The sequence below is a fragment of the Mugil cephalus genome, chromosome 16 (genome assembly GCF_022458985.1).
Source record: "Mugil cephalus isolate CIBA_MC_2020 chromosome 16, CIBA_Mcephalus_1.1, whole genome shotgun sequence".
Lineage (NCBI taxonomy): Eukaryota > Metazoa > Chordata > Actinopteri > Mugiliformes > Mugilidae > Mugil > Mugil cephalus.
Window position 1 is genome coordinate 23,931,415 of NC_061785.1, and position 22,218 is coordinate 23,953,632.

At 41.1% G+C, this 22,218-nt stretch overlaps 1 protein-coding gene across 8 annotated transcripts in view; it reads right to left on the bottom strand.

Moving 5' to 3' along the window:
• Positions 1-22,218, bottom strand: part of ryr2a (ryanodine receptor 2a (cardiac)) — a 235,045-nt gene that overhangs the window by 180,362 nt on the left and 32,465 nt on the right. For all 8 annotated transcript variants that reach the window (XM_047609639.1, XM_047609637.1, XM_047609638.1 and 5 more), the window contains exons 2-7: positions 21,917-22,036; positions 19,112-19,216; positions 12,822-12,896; positions 12,642-12,720; positions 11,435-11,547; positions 11,173-11,272 (exon numbers count right to left, since the gene is read on the bottom strand). In XM_047609639.1, coding sequence (XP_047465595.1) covers positions 11,173-11,272; positions 11,435-11,547; positions 12,642-12,720; positions 12,822-12,896; positions 19,112-19,216; positions 21,917-22,036 — 592 coding nt within the window. The remainder of the gene's footprint in view (positions 1-11,172; positions 11,273-11,434; positions 11,548-12,641; positions 12,721-12,821; positions 12,897-19,111; positions 19,217-21,916; positions 22,037-22,218) is intronic.

The following is a 22,218-nucleotide window of genomic DNA, read 5'->3' on the forward strand; positions in this document are numbered from 1 at the left end:
GCCTGGAACGCACCATTATTTCTGGGGATTTAAATCATCAGTATGTTCATTGTATGACCTGGGAAGATAGAACCCTGGATCTACTGTATCCCAATTCAAAGGATGCATACAGTTCCACTGCCCTTCCCCTGCTGGTGACAATCCAATCACAACCTGGTCCTGTTAACACCCGAATATGTTCGTGCAGGTAAGAGGCAGGCCGTCTCCAAAAGGACAGTTAGAAGGTGGAGTCAGGAGGCAAGTGAAGTTCTGCAGGACTGCTTTGAGGCAACCAACTGGGATGTGTTCTGCCATGGAATGGTAAAGACAGCATGACGGACTGTATCACCCAGTATATAAACTTCTGTGAGGATACTGTACAGTAATTCCTACCAGAATTGATAGATAGATAGATCTTTATTGTCATTGTCACGAGTACAACGAAATTAAAAGTGCCATCAGCCAGTGCATATGCATAATAATAAAAATAAAAAGACAAATAAAAAATAAATAAATAAATAAATAAATAAATAAACAAACAAACAAAACTAATAAATAAGAATAGCCACATTCTCACACATCACATCATTCATATTGATTGAGGGTTGTTTTGATTGCATTGAGTTTTGTTATTGCTGTTGAGTAAAAACTGTCTCTGAGACGGTTAGTTCTTGTTCTTATTGCTCTGTATCGTCTGCCTGAAGGCAGCAATGCAAACAGAGAGTGTCCGGGGTGAGAAGTGTCCTTTGTGATGTGTTGTGCTTTTTTGAGACAGCGGTCGCTGTGCAAGTCCTTCAGTGAGGGGAGAGGGCAGCCAATGATTTTTTTGGGCTGTATTCACGACCCTTCGGAGAGCTTTCCTTTGAGCCACAGTGCTGCTGTTGTACCATACACAGATGCAGTAAGTCAGTATGCTCTCTATGGAGCACTTGTAAAAGGACACCAGCAGTTTCTCCTTGATATTGTTCTTCCTGAGAACCCTCAGGAAGTACAGTCTTTGCTGGGCCTTTTTTATCAGCTCAAAGGTGTTTGCGTTCCATGTGAGGCCCTGTTCAATGTGGACCCCCAGGAAACGGAAGTCAGCTACCCTCTCCACACATTTTCCCCCGATGGTCAGTGGTGTAATGTCCGTTTTTTTCCTCCTGTAGTCTATTATGAGTTCTTTTGTCTTTGAGTTGTTGAGGAGCAGATTGTTCTCCCTGCACCACACTGACAGCCGCTCCACCTCATCTCTGTAGGCGGACTCGTCGCCTCCTGAGATGAGCCCCACCACTGTGGTGTCATCAGCAAACTTGATGATGGTGTTGCTGTGGTGGGCAGAGGTGCAGTCGTATGTGTACAGACAATAGAGCAGGGGGCTCAGCACACAGCCCTGTGGAGAGCCAGTACTAAGGCTGAGGGCAGTGGATGTATGTTTTCCCACCCTAACTCTCTGCTGTCGGTTGGTCAGGAAGCTCAGAATCCACATGCAGGTGGAGTGAGGGAGACCCAGGTCCCCCAATTTGTCCACCAGTCTGTGAGGGAGAATAGTATTAAAAGCAGAGCTGTAGTCCACAAAGAGCATCCGCACATAGCTCCCCTGCTGCTCCAGATGTGACAGAGCAGCATGGAGGGCTGTGGTCACGGCGTCTTCTGTGGATCTGTTAGCTCTGTAGGCAAACTGATGGGGGTCAGAGCCAGGAGGGAGAAGTGCTGTGATGTGACCCCGGACCAGTTTTTCAAAACACTTCGTCACCACAGGGGTTAGTGCCACTGGCCGGTAATCATTGAGGCAAGAAATGTGTGGTTTCTTGGGTATGGGGACTATGGTGGAAGATTTCAGGCAGGAAGGGACTGTAGACAGGGCTAGGGACTGGTTGAAGATCCTGGTAAAGACCCCAGCCAGCTGATCGGCGCAGTCTTTCAGGACACGTCCAGGGACGCCATCAGGTCCAGCAGCCTTCCTTGGTTTGACGGCCCGCAGTGTGCGCCTCACCTCGTGTTCCTCTACAACGAGGAGTATGGTGTTGTGGGTCGCTTGATGTAGTGTGGCTGCCTGTGTTGGTTTCACCTCAAAGCGGGCAAAGAAGAGGTTCAGCTCCTCTGCCAGCGTGGCGTCGTCTTCCGCAGCTGCGAGGTTGGTCCTGTAGTTGGTGAGATGCTGGATTCCCTGCCACACCTGCCTGCTGTTGTTGCTGTCAAGATAGCCCTCTATCCTCCTCCTGTAGTCAGACTTAGCCATTCTGATGCCTCTCTTCAGGTTAGCTCGGGCTGTGCTGTAGACGGTCCAGTCCCCAGACCTGAAGGCGGTGTTCCTGGTCTTTAGCAGTTGTTGGACCTCCCGAGTCATCCAGGGCTTCTGGTTTGGGAAGACCCGGATGCGTTTATCCACAGCTACAGTGTCTATACAGTTCTTGATGTAGCACAGTACACTGTCTGTAAAAACCTCCAAGTCCTGATGTTCAAAAACATCCCAGTTTGTCCTGTCGAAACAGTCCTGCAGCTGCTGTGTCGCATCCTCGGGCCAGGATTTGATGGTTTTGGTGATGGTTGGAGCAGTTTTCCTGAGGGGGGCATAAGCAGGAATTAAATGCAGGGACAAGTGATCGGACTGACCCAGGTGTGGGAGTGGTCTAGCCCTGTAGCCTAGCTTGATGTTGGAGTAGACTTTATCCAGGGTGTTAGCCTCTCTTGTAGCACACTTTACATGCTGGTGGAATTTGGGGAGCGCTGTCTTCAAGTCTGCATGGTTGAAGTCCCCTGCTATGATGTGCACAGCATCTGGATAGATGCTCTGCAGATGGCTAATGCTGCCATGCAAAAGTCCAATAGCTGTTTTAGCATTAGCATCCGGTGGTATGTAAACAGCGGTTACCATGACTACGGTGAACTCTCTGGGGAGGTATGTTGGTCTGCATCTAACAGTCGCATACTCCAGGTCTGGGGAGCAGTGGCTGATGGCAGTCGCTGTGTTGGTACACCAGGTGTTGTTCACGTACACACAGAGCCCCCCTCCTCTGCTCTTACCGGAGTCTTCCGTTCTGTCGTGGCGCTGTACTGTGTAGCCTGCTAGCTCGATGGCAGAGTCCGGTACGTCTGGATGCAGCCAGGTCTCCGTGATCAGAAGAATACAGCTGTCCTTCACTGCGCTGTGAGATGCAGCCCGTAGTCTCAGTTCATCCATCTTGTTTGCAAGGGATCTGGCGTTGGAGACAAACAGGCTGGGGAGCGGTGGTTTGTGTGGTTGTCTCCGTAGCCTAGCTAGCGCGCCGGCCCTGCAGCCCCGCTTCTGCCTTCTCTCTCTACGCCGCCGACGCTTCCTCCCTGCTGGGATGGTAATCCACGGCGCGCCGGGGGTCCTCGCTATGTCCCCGGTATGTTGAACAAGCGTTGAAAATCAGCTGTAACATCTTGTTCGTAGCGGGCTCCGATCGTCAGGAGATAGTCCCGACTGTATATGTTGTTTGTCCAACATGAAGAGTACGGAACACAAATCAATACGTACACTAACACCCAAACATAGCACCGACCGAGAGAGCAATGAGCCGCTGCAACTACATGCGCCGCCATCTTGGTGTCCGCTGTTATCCTAACAACAAGCTTTGGATCACCAGCCAGCTGAAGGATCTGCTGAACAAGAAGAAGAAGGCCTTAAGATCTGGAGATAGGGACGAGTTGTAGAGCATAAAGTGGCAACTCAAAGTCAAACTGAGGGAGTGCTCCAGCAGAACAACAACAGGCATGTGTGGAGAGGCATGGAACTGATCACCAGGTTTAATACCAAAGCCAAGCAGCAGGAAAGCGGCCCAGATAGAGTTAATGAACTGAATGTCTTTTGTAATAGTTTCAGTACTGGACCCTCTGCTGGCTCTTCACCTCCTACCAGTCAAGTCCTTACACCCCTCCAGATAGCCAATCCACAACTCACCATGGACCCCTTCCTGCCTATCACCTCTACTCATCCCTCAAGTCCCGCCCCCACTTAGGATACCAGCCCCATGACTGTGACACCTGGCCAGGTGACAGCACAGTTGGAGAAAGTCAAGCAAGGCAAGTCAGTAGGCCCAGACCATGTAAACCCCCAGGTCCTGAAGATCTCCGTTTCACTGCTGACTGACATCCTGCATCTGCCAAATCTTCGGAAATCAAAATTCCCTGGAATCATGCAGTGACCCATGAGTGTAGCCAAGGGATGTCCCGATTACTCGATTTCACAATTAATCGCGATATTAAGCGCTGCAATTAATTGATCGTAACGTTTCCTGAATACCATCAGAAAATATTATACTGGAACCATAGTTAAGGGCAACTCAAACGGAATGAAAACAAAGTTATGCAACACCCACGCAGTGTTTCCTCTACACTCATTTAGGAGTGGCGGGTCGCCATTCCTAAATCTTAGCCGCTGCTCCTTCAAATTTTTGTATTGACGCAAATGCACAACTGCCGCATGTCTCCACCTTCACAGCAGAGTCATGCACTGCGTTGGGTACTCGCGTATCAGTATCTACTCTTTGGTGTTCTTAATCTACCAATTAGGTCACTTTGTAAACTTTCTCAAGTGTCTCGATTCCGCTGGATGCCGCTCTGTTTATCAATAAAGAACGAGGTTATTGTGGCCCAGAAGTTTAACACCACATGTCCATTTCTGTGTATTATCTCCTCTGTTGAGCACTTACGTTCTCAGTATGCAGTGGTCTGTTGACAATATCACATGATGGTGGTGACCGACACTGCACGTTAAATTATCCGCCGTTTCATTCAGTGGTTTTCTTTTTGCTCAGGTGCATGATGTGTGTACAAATATAAATACTGGATCATATAATTAGTAATATAATTATATTTTGTCATCAAAAGATAGAACTAAAGGAAACTTTAAGTCCTTTAAGGAGTGATCATGTGATTTTACATATGAATAGAGTTGTGAAATCAATCAACACATAATAATCGTGATTATCGTTATATCGTGGTAAATTCTCCGACAGTAATCGTACTAAGGAAAACTGTAATCGTGACATCCCTAGTGTAACCCAAAACTAAAATCAGGAAAAAGATGGGTAAGTCTCTTCTTTTCGAATCATACTCATTTAGAAGAAAATAAATAAATAATTTAGAAAAATATCAATTGGCTGTCATGTGTGAAGTGAGGCCCCAAGCTGATTGTGCCACCTCCTCCTCTCGTTGAGCACAGACAGTGCAGTGTCTTAATTCAAATGGTATACAAAAACAAAATCACTGCAAATGTGTTTGTATTCAATAAAGAGGGTGTGCACAATGCCGTCAGACTATCACATTGCAGTTCTGTCAGTTATGTAGATATAACTTGTAATTGATTACATTTCTCATTAAAGTTGGAACAGTAATACGCAATATTCTCTTTATTTCACTCCCTGATAAATTTACAAAGTGAACTGCTGAATTTGCTGTTAGAGTTGATTTCACTGTTTGAATCATGCTAATATTCCTGCAATAGCATGTGAACATGGCATTTCAGCAGGGTATCCTTCAATACAATGAAAGGTTGCAAATAATCCATAAATTCCATAATAAAAAAAGAGCAAAGAAAATACCTCAGATAAATCAACAGATGAGAGCAATCACACTGCTGACTACAGCGATGCTGATGACATACCTGACACTGAGGGAAATGACTGATGACAGCATATGTTTGTCCACTGAAAACACACTACAGAAGTACACTACAAGATTACAGTGACAGGGAACAGCCCAGATGAAGAAAGCAGCTCAACAGTCAGCCCAGACAAAGACAGTAGCACAGAAAAAGACCATGCAGTAAGGAGGAAGAGGAGACTACCATTCAGCCTAGGAAAAAGGACGAAATGCACAGTCAGCCCAAAGAAAAAGAGGAGCACACCACTCTGCCTATAGGAAGAAAGTGGTTTAACAGTCAGCCCAGAGAAAGAAAAAAGTTCAATTGAAGTACTGCATACGACAAATACTCAAGCATGTCTAGTGTATGACAAGAGGAACTATTGCCTTTATTTTTCCAAGCCAACATCAAAGATTGCACGACACCTTCAAACTGTTCATGGCAACAAGCCAGATTTTGCAAAAGCATTCTATTATCCAAAAGCCCATTCTGGCCATTCTAAGGAAACAGAGGAAACTTTTCCCACAATACAGATGTGGCTACTGAACTTAGGAGATCCGACATGGTAAAAATTTAATTCATTGTGCACACTGTTAAGGTCTTTACTCAAATAAAAAAAAAAAAAAAAAAAAAAAAAAAAACATTGTGGAAACGTATCAAAATCTGCCAGAGAAGAGTGAGGGCCTACAGAAGATTCTCACCCACATGAACTATGATGAAGTGTCACATGTTCAGAATGACAAATGTATCCTACAACTGGCACAATATATGTTCAACAAACTGAAGAACAAAGGGAACAGTAATGATGACTATATAAGACAGAAGATGAGAGAAGTTGGAAGAATGGTCCTTGAAGCTCAAAAGGTTACACCACTGTAAAAGTGGAGTTCTTCATTCCTAAAAACTTCCCACATGTTATATCTGCAGTGAAGAAGGCAGCAGGATACGATCCCAAAACCAACACATATCAAACATCGTCTTTAGCACGTAAGCTTGGCCACAGTCTAAAGAAAATATCCAGTATTGTTGAGAGTGATGCTATGATGTCTGGTGATCATGTCACAGCAACTGAAAATGGTGTCAGCTTCTCTCTAAACCAGGCATGTCAAACATACGGCCCGCGGGCCGGACCCGGCCCGTTGGGTCATTTAATCCGGCCCGGCATAAATTTCTGAGTATGTCAAAAAAAGAAGCGAGTCTCTAGCTAATTTATATTAAAAGTTGTGATTTTTTAAAATAAATACAAACCAAATGCTCCCTCCGGCCGCTAGAGGGCAGTAAATGTGTAAAAGCGCTCACGTCAAGCATGCGGCACTGACACGAGTTAGTCACAGGAAATAAACATTCGCAACGTGATGTGTCCAAGTAAAAATAAACCGGCAATCTTGCTTCACCATACACCACTACTAAACAAGTTATCGGTCAACACACCCTTCCCAAAATGGCACTGTCAAAAAAAGAAGAGTGGACACGGAGTGCAGAGTTTTCCAGGAGAAATGGACCGAGAAGTATTTATTCACAGAACTGAATGCAAAACCAGTGTGCTTGGTATGTAATCAGCAAGTTGCAGTGTTCAAAGAGTTTAATATTCGGCGCCACTCATCATAAAGACAAGTATGTCATATTAAAGACAATTAATATTGTGCAGTATATTCTCAACTTCAGTAGGCCCAGCCTAGTAGTTTGATCTGATGTAGTCTAATCCTATTGCCCATGCACTGCTATAACTTTTTTATTTATTTATTTATTTTGTATTTCTTTTTTCATTTATTTCAAAGCAGTATGACAATTAAGGCGAAAATATTTTTTTTATAGCTCCCACTTGAGTTTGTTTAGTGTGGTGAGTTGGTTCAGGTGTAAAACTGCATTCACTCAACTGTTAAAATAAACCAGTTGTTAACACATTCACGGCCAAACATGAAAAATCATTTTTTTCCCCATTGATTTTGAATAAATGTGTTGTGCTTAGAAAAGATCCCTTGTCATCCGTGATTATAATATGTAGGGTAGGCTACAAATGTAGGCTGAATGATAAAGCATAGTACTGAAAAACAAAGCTAAATATTTGGAGTTGACATTCTTTTGCTGATCCGGCCCACCTGAGAACAGAAAGTCTGGATCCGGCCCCAGAGCCAAACTGAGTTTGACATGCCTGCTCTAAACCATTCAGAAAGTGGTGTCCCCGAAAGTGGGGTGTTCTGTCATCTGACCCCAAAGGTGGCCTAAGTACGTGTCTGTGCGTGTGTGGTATGGACGGTGGGAGGTAGGGGTTTTCCTTGTAATTGTTTCCAATATATGTGTGTAAAGCATTTTGTTTTGGATGTCTATGCATGAAAGGTGCTCTATAAATAAAGTTTGATTTGATTTGATTAGCCTCCTCCTGGTTGTCGAAGATTGCTTTCGAGGTTTAAAGGATTTTGGTGGCATATTGTTCTTCAGAGCTTATTCAAACATAAAAGTAAATTTAAGTTAACTTTTAGTTATTTTTCAAGTATTTTAGCAGAAAGTCAGTGACGAGCCAAGTTACTGTTGTCCGTCAGCTGCATTCCATAACCAGAAGTATCCAGGACACTGGATACTTGAGGGACAGAGGAGCTCATTCTCCAGCAGACTGATTGAGCTCCGTTGCCATAATGAACGCTACCAAACTTCTTTTATCCCCTATGGCTCATCTTTTTGTAACAGTTAAGCCACTTTGACTAATTAATTTCCTTGGTGGATCATTAAAGTCTGTCTAAGTGTAAAAAGCATCATTTGGCATCACCTTTGGCATTGTTTAAGCACTGCAAGTAAAAATGTTGAGATGTTTTATCACTATGGCAGAGGACCATTGAAATATCCCTCATGTCCACCTCTCAGTCTTAGTCCAGTCCTTCACTGACAGTGGTTAGCCTACTGTGCTGTTTTCTGTTAGTCTAGCTAACAGAATTTAAAAAAAAAAAAAGAAAAGAAAAGAAAAAAAGGATTTTACAGTAAGAGTAACCTCCAGGGTTTGACATTGTGGAGATGTAAATAACAATGATCAGACCGGAGACTGAGGTGAGTTGAGTCTGTTTACTCTCCACACAATTAATGCACTTAAACCGTAAGGTTGCTAGGAAACCAATAAACTTTATAGAACCTGGAACCGGCATAAACTAAACTCTCTGGGTTCTGTGCTAGGACCAATATTATTCACATTATACATGCTTCCCTTAGGCAATATTATTAGAAAGCACGGCATAAACTTCCATTGCTACGCAGATGATACCCAGCTATATTTATCCATGAAACCAGATGAAACTAATCAGCTGGTTAAACTCCAAGCATGCCTTAAAGACATAAAGGCTTGGAAGACCTGTAATTTTCTACTTTTAAACTCAGACAAAACTGAAGTTATCGTATTTGGCTCTAAACATGTCAGAGATTCATTATCTAATCACATGCTTTTGTTGGATGGCATTACCTTGGCCTCCAGTACTACTGTGAAAAACCTTGGTGTTGTATTTGACCAGGATATGTCCTTTAATTCTCACATAAAGCAGGTGACCAGGACTGCTTTCTTTCACCTTCGTAATATCATCAAAATTAGGAGCATCCTTTCTCAGAGTGATGCGGAAAAACTAGTTCATGCATTTGTGTCTTCCAGGCTGGATTAATGATAACTCGTTACTGTCTGTCTCTTTAAAAAGCCTCCAATTGATTCAAAACACTGCAGCAAGAACACTGACAGGAATTAGCAAGAGAGATCAAATTACTCCAGTATTAGCTTCTCTTCACTGGCTCCCTTTTAAATCTAGAATTGAATTTAAAACCCTCCTCCTTACATACAAGGCCCTGAAAGGCCTAGCTCCATCATATATGAAAGACCTCATAGTACCATACTGTCCCAACAGATCACTACGATCTCTAAGTGCAGGTCTGCTTGTGGTTTTCTAGAGTTTCTAAAAGTGGGAGGTAGAGCCTTCAGCTATCAGGCTCCTCTCCTATGGAACCAGCTCCCAGTTTGGGTTCGGGAGGCAGTCACAGTCTCTATGTTTAAGGTCAGGCTTAAGACTTTCCTTTTTGAAAAAGCTTATAGCTAGGGCGGGGCTTAACCATCCCTTAGTTATGCTGCTATAGGCCTAGGCTGCAGGGGGACGGTGCACTGAGGACATGTCCTTTCTTTCTTCTCTGGCTCCTGTCCTCTAATATCTTATCATTTTATTTTCTATCTCTTATAATTTACTAACTTACTCTCTCCCCTCCGCTCCCCTCCCCCTCCATCATCTTGTGAGGGTCTCTGGTCTGGAGGGCTGAATATCTGACCTGTGGAGTTCTAAGCTACATCTGCTGCTGTGGCCTCATCAACCAGCCCAGTCTTCATGGTCTGGAGTGCTGTGTATCAGACCTGTGGAGCTCCATAAACTGCATCTGCCCCAGTCATCATGGCCTCCTCCAGTTGTCCACTCCTACCTAGATGAACAATTCACCAACCTGCCCATGATTCCTGTTATACTCACAAACTGTCACAGATCATCAGCTATGTGTTATATTACTAGACCCTACATGTTTCCTTCCACTTGATGTATGTATCTATGACAGAAGTTTGTTTATCTTGTTTCTCCTGCTTTTCTTTTCTCTCTATCTTCTCTGTTTCTACCCAGCTGGCCTTCGGCAGATGGGTCCCTCCATATTAGCTGGGTTCTGCTCAAGGTTTCTTCCTGTTAAAAGGGAGTTTTTCCTTGCCACCGTCGCCCTCAGGCTTGCTCTGGAGGTTGCAGGCTGGTTTTTGTGAAGCGTCTTGAGACGATTTGTATTGTTATTGGCGCTATATAAATAAAACTGAATTGAATTGAATTGAATTGAATACTGCCAAGGAAATTGTAACCATTTTCATTCACACACATGAAATAACTTCCATACATTAGAATAAAATGAAAATGTACACAGCATACTATACTGTAAGATAAATACAACCAGTAACAAGGAAAATATATGTAGCTTACAGTGCTGTAAATAGAAAAGGAGTTTCACAACCAACACTTCTTCACTGGTCACTGTCCTCACCCTCCTTGCCATTCTGTGTTGTGATGCAACGAGGGAAGAAATTGCATGCATGTCACAACAACCCCCTACACTCTATCATCTCCTGTAATACCTTCACATGCAGTGTCCATTGCATGGGTCAGGGACCCCTGATTTAATTAGTCAAGTTCTAGTTTCACCTGCATGTCAGTCGATCAGTTCATCAAATGTTCCAAGAGATTCATATATGGTATTCGTGGTATTATGTTCTTGACTAATTTTGACAATTGAACAGACTATTGTGCATGTGATGATTTATACAATGATATGATGCTGACCATTAGACTGAGAATCACCTACCAGATTAAAAAGATCTATTCACTTGGAAATTGTGCTAAATGTAGCCTAACTGTAGACTATCTGTACTTAATCATTTGTAGATGTAGATTGTAGATGTACTTTGACATTTGAAATTTGATATAATGAATGAGAAATTAAATTCTGTTATGGACGATTGAGAATGTAATTTCTGTTTCACGAAATGATCCAACCCAATTGAAAAAAACAGTAAGACATTTTTTTTTTTAAAAGAGATGACAAAGATAAAATGTATGTACCTTGTGCTACTTCACTACCAGAACATATGGGAGCCACACTCCATAGTGTCTGCTGGAAGGCTGCATCTACATGGAGACTGCCATTACCATACGACAGATGCTGTCGGAAAATAGGAAAAAAGACAAGACAATCAAATTTTGAGGTAGTTACGACTATAAAATATAGTCTTGTATTCCCTTACTACGTGACAGTCAAGGAATGAAGGGGTAAAGGAACATAATAACATGTACTGAAGGAAAGTAAAAAAAGTTAACTACTGACCAGATATCTTTCAGAGGAGACGCTGACCAGGATGAGATCATCTCCGACTCTGACCTTCTCGCCCTCTGAACGCTGTTTTGATGCTGGATGGATAGTCCACCAACACGCCTCACCTACACATGTTGAAAAAGCACACATATATCAACAGTAGTGTGGAAGATAAAACAAAAATGATTGCATGAAATCCTATTTTGTGTAATAGTGTCCTGCAGCTTCTTTTATGGTAACCTTACTGAAGGACAGGTGAGATTTTACCAGTATCCACTGTACAGTAGTTACAAATGTTAATTCCAATCAATTCTCTGATTGCAACATTTTGTATTGGTTAGGGCCTTTTTAGAAAGTCATCTAGAACTCCTGACTATAAGCGAGAGTCCATAATAGAAATAATAGTAATTTGGGCATGAAAGTATGATCTATTCTGGTCAAAGATCAGTGTAAGTATAGGTTACATTTTTAGATTAGTATACCTATGAAAAATCAAGAATGTAAATGAATCTCAAAACTATTGTAAAAATATGATGCAAAAAACGCTGTTTTTGAAAATCAAATCATGACATGACACCTGAAGTACTGCAGCTATATATTCTCCTTCATTAACTTATACAGTCAATGGCTTTAAAAAAACAAACAAACAACAACAACAACAAAAACAAACAAACAAACAAAAAAACCCACACAAAGTAGATCAGGAAAACTGTCGGTTCCAAACTGACTGGTAGACCCCCTTGGGGCTACCTAAAGTTATTTGAACTCGAGATCTTGGGTAAAATTGACTGGGGAACCCTGACATGGCACACAAGAAATAACATCATCTAAAAGTAGTGACAATTTAAAACAAACTACTTCAGCAAAGACCATTCCACCAGAAATTACCACCCTCCACATCAGGGAAAGGATACCTTAGGACATGTTAAAAGACAACCCCAACAGTGACAACTCTCAAACAGTGTAGAACTGATGGGATTCCAGAACAGTGGAACCAGGGTGCCACCTTTTGAACCACTGACATCTCAACCAAGTCAATACAATTCTACTGTTATGTTAGTACAGTTATATATAGATGTATACTTTACTCAACACAGGCCCTGTGATGATACTGATGTCACAGTTCATGCTTCTAGTGCTACAACCTTACAGATGTAAAATTGCTTTTTATTTGAAGGGTGATGGAAATACATGGAGTGGTTCAAAATTTAAAACCTACCTGTGGTATCTTCTTGCAGTCCCACATCAAAAGCCAGTTTGTCCGTGGATGAACGGGAGGTTGAAAGACAGCACAGGTACTAAACAGGAAAACATGATTCAAACAATCTATTTGATCAAGCATATACAGTAGATTCTCAATGAAGCTGAAACAGACACCAGAGGAAAATTTGGTACTGACCATTCCACTGTAAGAGTGTCGTAGTAGGACGGCGTGTCCGTAGAGTAACGTGCGATGACCACCACCCTGTGCTGTCTGAAAGTAAGACATTGACAAAAGGTGAGTGAGAAAAAAGAAAAAAATATATAGAAATTAAGTGATAAGTGACATGGCAGAGATTCTAAGAACAATCTGACTAAATTGCTTAATACCTCCATATTAAGTCAGATAAACGTATCTTTATTAACAGGATATCTGTCCCAGTCTTTTAAAACTGCTGTAATTAAACCCTTACTTAAAAAAACTGTTGTCAATCAGTTGTGTGATCATTTAAACAGGAATGGTTTGTTAGAGGAATTTCAGTCAGGTTTTAGGGTTTATCATAGTACAGAAACGGCACTGGCTAAAGTTACCAACGATCTCCTCATGGCTTCAGACGATGGACTTGTCCCTATATTTGGCCTGCTAGATCTTGGTGCTGCATTTGACACTACTGATCACAATGTTCTACTACAGAGACTTGAAAGTGTGGTCAAGATTACAAGATCTGCATTAGACTGGTTTGAATCATATCTGTCAGACAGATTCCAGTTTGTTCATGTAAACAATGATTCTTCTATATATACCAAAGTAAGCTATGGAGTCCCTCAGGGTTCTGTGCTAGGACCAATATCATTCACATTATACATGCTTCTCTTAGGCAATATTATTAGAAAGCACAGCATAAACTTCCATTGCTATGCAGATGGTACCCAGTTATATTTATCCATGAAACCAGAAGAAACAGATCAGCTGATTAAACTCCAAACATGCCTTGAAGACATAAAAGCTTGGATGCCCTGTAATTTTCTACTTCTAAACTCAGGCAAAACAGAAGTCATTGTATTTGGCCCGAAACATGGCAGAGATTCATTATCTAATCACCTGGTTTCTTTGGATGGCATTTCCGTAGCCTCCAGTACTACTGTGAAAAACCTTGGTGTTACATTTGAACAGGATATGTCCTTTAATTCTCACATAAAGGAGAAGACCAGGACTGCTTTCTTTCACCTGCGTATTATTGTCAAAATTAGGAGCATCCTTTCTTAGAGTGATGCTGAAAAACTAGTTATGCATTTGTGTCTTCCAGGGTGGATTATTGTAACTCATTACTGTCTAGCTGTCCAAGTAGCTCTTTAAAAACCTCCAATTGATTCAAAACGCTGCAACAAGAGCACTGTCAGGAATTAGCAAGAGAGATTATATTACCCCAGTTTTAGCTTCTCTTCACTGGCTCCCTTTAAAATCTACAATTGAATTTAAAATCCTCCTCCTAGTACCATATTGTCCCAACAGATCACCAAGATCTCTAATTGCAGGTCTACTTGCTCGTGTCCTGTGGAACCAGCTTCCAGTTTGGGTTCGGGAGGCAGACACTGTCTCTACGTTTAAGGTCAGGCTTAAGACTTTCCTTCTTGAAAAAGCTTATAGCTAGGGCTGGACTTAACCATCCCTTAGTTATGCTGCTATAGGCCTAGGCTGCAGGGGGACGATGCACCGAGGACATGTCCTCTACTCTCTTCTTTGGCTCCTGTCCACTAATATCTTATAATTTTTTTCTATCTCTTATAATTTATTTTCTATTTATTTTCTATTACTAACCACTGTGTCACCCTCTCTCCCTTCCCCTCCATTCTTGTGAGGCTCTCTGGTCTAAAGTGCTGAATATCTGACCTGTGTAGTTCTAAGCTACATCTGCTGCCGTGGCCTCATCAACCCTCCCAGTCTTTATGGTCTGGAGTGCTGTGTATCAGACCGGTGGAGCTCCATAAACTACATCTGCCCCAGTCTTCATGGCCTCCTCCAGTTGTCCACTCCTACCTAGATGAACAATTCACCTACCGGTCCATTATTCCTGTTATACTCACAAACTGTCACATAAGATCATCACCTGTGTGTTGTATTATTAGATTCTATGTGTTTCCTTCAGCTTGATGTATGTATCTATGACAGACAATCAAATTAATACACCTTAAATTGTAAACAATGTGTAACACTTAAAACCGTTGCATTCTGAAGGATTAACTGCACTGATGCGGCCATGAGAGATACACACATTTTTTCCTCACCGTTTTACATTTTACTTCCTACTTCAAAATAAAGGAGCTGCAAATACACATTAACATAGAAAACAGTAAATCAACATTCCAAAGTCATTTTGAGTGTCTTTTACACATATTAAACATATTCAGGGCATATTCACAGTCAGTGGCGATTTTGGTTTGGAAATTCTACTGGGGCCATGCAGGAAACTCTAACAATGCAATCCAGAAATACCATTATCAATACCCTCACAACAAAAACACAGAAGCCAGAGTACCAGCAGAAAATCCCCACAACATGCAAGCTCCACCCAGAAAGGCCAGAGTCAGACTCAAACCCAGACATTCTCACTGGGAGGCATCAGTGCTAACCACCTCCCCACTGTGCCCAATTGACAACATATTTTATCATATCAATAGCACCACCAAACAGCAACATCGAAACATAACAATAATAAAAAACACAATGCACCGCTCATGGCATGAACGCCGCTCAACCAATACACAGACATCAATATACAAAGTAAATACACACAATATACCACAGAATTTCAGCTCCACAAACAGGTAAACAGCTGCATGAGGTTGTGTCCCCCACACAAACCCATACACGTATTGCCAGTTACACATTGTACAAATTCCATTGTAATTCAAACAATATGTAAACTATATTATCAGTTCCATTTAGATTAAAAATAAATTAGCCAAGTGTCACCAAGTGTCTTTTATGAGCTCCCAGTTAAGTTTTCTGATTAAACCACTTCTGGTTGAATGACCCAATTTTATCTTTTCCCGCCTGAGAAATTATTAAATTCTCCAGTCAATGTGGTCCCAAACCTTTCAAATACCCAGGTCCTTAATCACACACTAGCCAGGTAGTGAATTGATGATGAAGTGATTCCTCACGCAATGAATGAATGAAACGTGAAGCACTCTGAGGCCCTGAACTTCTGAAGGCCCCACTGCCCAAACTGATGTGTGTGCTGTACAGCACAGCAGTTCACCAGTCTACATCACTGCAGTCCAGGGCCACCTCTAAGGAGTTAAAATCCTGCCAAAACCTCACAAACACACAAAACAAGTTTTACTCACACCAATGATTCACCAACAAACTCAGTGTGGTTTGCAAATACAAAGCATCATTCACAAACTGCTTCAGAAACAAATACAGCATTTTTTTACAGATACAAAATATCTACACATACTAAAATCTTTCAAGTACAACCAAATATCCTACACATACAAAAGAATTCCACAACTTCAACTTTTGACACAATCTTGCCACTTTCTCATGACCTTTGGCACAATCTTCTAGATCTACACACCAATTAGTGGTGACGCACTTCCAGAAAAATCTCAGCTACTTCATTTACTTCTGGTGTCTCATTTACCATGAGTAGGCGAAAATGTATTATTGCCTATGCCTATGGCCAGAATGCCAGAATAAAACCAGACAAAATAAAACCAGTATAAAACCAGACTACTGGGGCTAACGTGGTGCTGTAAACCCAGGGGAAACACCACTACTTAATACAATCATTATAACACTGCTATAGAAACCATCAACATCATACGGATACACAATAAAATAGGACATTACATCATAGCCAGGTATCTCATACAGCGAGATGAATGCAAGAAACTCAGAACAATTCAAATTCTGTGGTGGATTATCAAAAGGTCTGTTTCAAAGTGCAAATCAAAGTATTTAGAAAACTTAAAAGTAGTAATTCAAGAAGAATGGGACATGATTACCCTTCAATAGTGTGAAAGGCTTGTGAGGAACATGCCAGCCAGGATTAGATCTCTATTGAGTGCTGCATGGCAGGAGTACTAAATATTCATTTGGTGATGTGATGGTTTATTTATTCTTTATTTATTCTAAACCATCAAGAATTTAGTTTGTTAGTTTTTCTTCTAAACAATAAACAAAATAAATCGAATTTGTATTTGTTTGTGTCTGTCTAATGCAGTCACACCTTTTGAAACACAAAAAAGATTCTTCCACAACTATAAGGGTGTCCAAAAGTGTTTTTCCACAACTGTATACCATGACCTGAATGACTGAGAACCTTCACTAACGTATGTGGGGTATTGGTAAAGCAGAACATTAAATAACAACACCTATCTACTTTCTGAGGAGTAAGCAGACCATTGATTGTGTATACTATGGACATACCCATCGTGACATCACCCATTGCATTCTGATCCTCAAAAATGAAGCCCAAAGTGGGCGGAGTCCATGTTTGTCATGTTGGACAAGCTTTAATCTGCCCATATGCAGATATTCCAAATATGGACATGGGGGTTCATGTCGGACATTGAGACCCGCCTAACCAACTCTCTGCTATCTGTTAGCTCAGGCTACCGCCAGTCACTCAAAGAGGGAATGCACTTAATTATGCAGAATTTTAAATCTTAATGAAAAATAAACGAATGATAATAATAACAGTTGTCATGAATACTGAAATACACTATTGAGACCAAAATCGTTTTTTGTACCAGGCTGTAAACATATTTAATATTGTTGTAAATTTGGACTTTTTAACATGGAGGCTGGCTCCGGTTTGGAGCTAGCATCAAGCGGCCGCTCAATGAAATCTTTTGCACTTACGCATGGACTTCATTGCTCAGACCTGGAGGTTGCAGCTTGATACACATACAGTACAGATCTGATTTTTTTGTCTTTTTTTTTTTTTTTAATGTGTAGATGTATAACTCATGTTTGAACGACATAAACATGGGTGTTTCAAAAGTACAGTAGCCAAATCACATATAAAAAGTGTTATTTTTTTCAGTGATATCCTTACTGATTCGACTGCTCTCTACCATCCTTGGGTGCATGTTGAGTGCCTCAAAAACCTCAAACTGGTTTCTTGAACATGACAGTGAGTTCACTGTACTAAATGTTGTCAGTTGAACAAAACAAAAGAAAAAGTTTGTCCAGCAAGACAGAGAACACATAGCCTTGTTAACAAAAATAAAAGTAACGTTACGGTTGTACCCCCAACGGTAACAGAAATTGCAACAGGAAGCAATGAGGGTGCGGGCGTCTCCAGTGGTTATAGCAACGGTGATGATGGGACGTCCTGTGGGCTCATCCAATTAACGCGACAGTGAATGATGGGAAAGAGAGTCTTTTTGGGACTTCCTTTGTTTGAGTTTCATGGTGCTTTCCTGAGTAATCTGTATGTCAAATCTATTGGAAGTGACAGACTATTTACTGAACTGAAATGCAGTTCAGTAAAGAAACAAAACGTATTGCGAAGAGAAAGAAGATTCTCTACCACCCCTGCTGTTCTGCATAGACCTAAACTCCTCAGTCAAATCATTACAAAAAGTGGATGATATGGATGACATCAGGCTGTAGGCCAGGAGTGAAGTAGATATTGACTCACAAATCTACACCACCAGGACCTACAGCAACGTCACTGGAACGTCATTCAGATTGGATAAATTTGGTCAGATAAGAACCATAAGAGAGAAGCTGGTTGTTGAATTAAGGCAACATATCAGATGTGACTACAAATATCTTGGAATCCAGCAAGCAAATAGAAACCATGAAAGTCGAAATGAGAGACACCGTCTAAGGAAGTGGAAAATGGTCAAGCCAAAATCCAGTGGGCCTTCCAGATATAGACGAACAAGTTGGTGATGGCAAACTAACCAGACATTAGTGGTGAACAAACAAAAAAAGAGGGTCGTAGTGATAGATGCAACAACCTCAAGAGCAAGATTTTCAACTAGAAACATGTTAAGATCTCGGGCAGTGACCCCCAAATTGAAAAAGTGGATGCAGCAGATCCAGGAGCAACATCTTAAATCTCTGTGCAGAAGAGTGCATACTAGGAACAGCACAAGACACTGCACCTGAGCCTCAAGCACTCAGGCCCCTGGTAGAGGACCTAAGCTTGGAGTTAAAATATAACACTGTGCAATACACCCACTGATTACTTTATCACCTACAATGTTTGATGAAAAGTAATGAGTGACCTCCTGCCATTCCTTTCTGCATTACAGCCATTGAGAAAATGGCAGTGGCTAAAAATGTGATTACTAAGCAGACTTCCACTCCCTGTTTCTGTCTGTCTGTGTCATCTTCATCTGTCATCTGCTGTTTCTCATCATGCATCTCAGCATTAATGTGAAAAGGACCTGTTGCACATTTGTTCCCTTTCCCTTCCCGTGTATGAGAGAGTTTAACATTTGTGCATGTGTCACTTCACTCACCCCCTCAGTCTTCTCCTCGGTGCTGGCAAGCATCTCCTGAAGTGCTCGTACTGACAGTGACTGCTCCAACACAAAAGTGCAAATAGACAGATCTGGAGGAACATTCTGGAAGACATGATTTAGTTAATTAATTTACAATTGGCCAAAAGGTCAGATGTTGCCTACAAAGCCTGAATGCCTTACCGTAGAAGAAAATAGATTTTTATTAATCTCCTGCTTGATACCACGTGAACCAGCCTATCTTCAAGGTTCACTACCAATTAAGTTCTACAATGTAAGTGCAACTAACCACCCCCTCGCGTTCTTTCCTCACCTTTCCTGTCTTATCCCTTATATTTCTTTCACAATGTTGTTTTTCCTTAATTCTTATATTTGTTGACATTTTTGAAAACATGTTTTATCATGGGTTCGTTTATTAAATAAGTATTTAATACATAGGACACTCTCAATGGATTTACAGTATAACCTATATATTGTATATACTGTATATGTAAAGTATATGAATCACTGCTAATCCAATGGTTAATACTTGAGGAACTAATAGTTACAAATACAGTAGTCTTGCATCCCTGCATTACTCAAAATGTTTCTCTGAAGAACTCATGAACGAAGTTACAATCATTTTCTTAAAGTTTTTTGAGGAAAAACGTATTCCAAGGATAAAATAAATGTAATAAAAGAGTAATAGAGCATTGTCAATATTCTTTCCGATTATTTACAAGGCTGTTTAGTTTAGTTGTCTGTGCATTTGATGGTAATACTTGACATCTTATCACATCTTATCATCATATTCAGAGATATATGTGAATTGGGCCCAAAAATGTGACGTAGAACGCTGCTTACTACTGATTGGTCAGAAAAAAAAAGAAAAAAAGAAAAAAAAAACAGCAAAGCAGGATGTTTTGGTTTTGACTACTAGAGAGATGAGACAATGGTGTTTTTGACTAGTAGTAAGCTGCTCACTTTCACCTTTCTGCTCTCGTGTCGGTACATTTTTAAATGATGACTGGAAAAGTAATGTCGTTCTGGACCAACCCAGAGGTGAGGGCTTTTCTGTCCTTGTTGGGAGAAGACAGTATACAGCGGGAGTTGGACAGAACCTCTCAGAACGACAAGGTTTTTCATCCAATCCATTACGCCGTTGGTGCAGTCCTCCGCTAAGTTTTTATCTTTTATTACATTCATTGTGTTCATTTTTCAGAGTAAACATATTTCTAAAGGTGCTATTGACATGAAATTTTCACCAGGTGTTGGTAAAAACCCAAATAATCCATACATAAAAAGAAACCAAAACAGATATGTTCAGAAATGAAGTTATGTGTAATAATGTAAAATAACAGAGGGAAACAGTATTGAACACGCTTACTGATATTTAATACTTTGTACAAAAGCCTTTGTTGGTAATGACAGCTTCAAGATGCCTCCTGTATGGAGAAACAAGTCGCATGCATTGCTCAGGTGTGATTTTGGCCCATTCTTCCACACAAACAGTCTTTAAATCTCGAAGGTTCTGTGGGCCTCTTCTATGAATTCAGATTTTTAGTTCTTTTCATAGATTTTCAATGGGATTCAGGAAGTCAGGTGATTGGCTGGGCCATTCTAGCAGCTTTATTTTCTTTCTCTGAAGCCAGTTGAGAGTTTCCTTGGCTCTGTGTTTGGGATCATTGTCTTGCTGAAATGTCCACCCTCGTTTCATCTTCATCATTCTGGTAGATGGCAGCAGATTTTTCTCAAGAATGTCTTGGTACACGTTTCCATTCATCCTCCCTTCAATTATATGAAGTTTGCCAGTACCATATGCAGAAAAACAGGCCCACACCATGATGCTCCCACATCCAAACTTCCAGGTCTTTCTGAAGCTCTCCACAAGTGGTCCTTGGCTCTGGAACAACTCTTCTGAAAATTATTTTCACTCCTCTGTCTCTCTTGCGAGGAGCACCTGGCTGTGGCCGGTTTATGGTCGAATGATGTTCTTTCCACTTCCGTATTATGACAGTGCTCACTGCAACGCTCAGTTGCAAGTTTAGAAATACTTCTATAACCAATGCCATCATAATGTTTTGCAACAATAAAGTTGCAAAGGTCTTCAGAGAGTTCTTTACTTTTGCCCATCATGAGATGTTCCTTGTGACACCTTGGTAATGACACACTTTTTTATAGGCCATCAGTTTGGACTGAACCAGCTGATATTCATTTGCACTGACAAGGGGCAGGATGGCTTTCTGATCACTGATAGATTTCAGCTAGTGTCTTGGCTTTCCATGCCTTTTTCCACCTCCCTTTCTGCATGTGTTCAACTTTTTCCCTCCCTCGGTTATTTTACATCATTCCACAAACTTATTTGTTTTGGTTTCTTTCTTTGTATGGATTACATGGGTTGTTACCAACACCTAGTGAAAATTTCATGTCAATAGCACCTTTAGAAATATGTTTACTATGAAAAATTGTGATGTGTTCAATACCTATTTTACCTGGTCTATGTAACTGTTAAAAGTTATTTGACAGTTCCACTGCTTAGGTTAAGGCAGTCCTGTTTTTTGACATTGTAGTTTATTATCAACAAGATTTTTATTTTTATTTTTATTTTTATTTTTTTTGAGATAAAGCTGCACCAACCTGAAAGTCAGTTAGTCCACTGCCCTCTTTTGTACCCTCTTTTGAGAGACAGTGTCAGGAACTGTCCAATAACATGAGCTGTCAAAAGTAAAAATCTGAAGCCAAGAATCCCTCCCTACCATCTGGTATGTTTTTCCACTCTGAAGATGAATATAATGTGGAACAAGAGTATATGATTTCTCTCTGTACCTTGGAGTTGGAGATGGATTCAAGAAAGCAAAGTCTATCTCCGAAGCCTTCAGCAGCCAAACAGAGTTTCTGTTGTTCCTTGTGAATTGTAGCTGAACACTGCAGGACCACCTCATCATCCTAAACACACAAAAATCATGTAATTATGAATCACATTCACACCCAGCTCCAGAGTTAGGCCTCATACATCAATAGCACTGTTAAAAGGAGTCAGGATATACAAACATATAGAAACTAACATTTCATCAACACTGTCAGTCTGCTTTACCATCCTTAACACGCAAAATATCATGCAGCTTGAC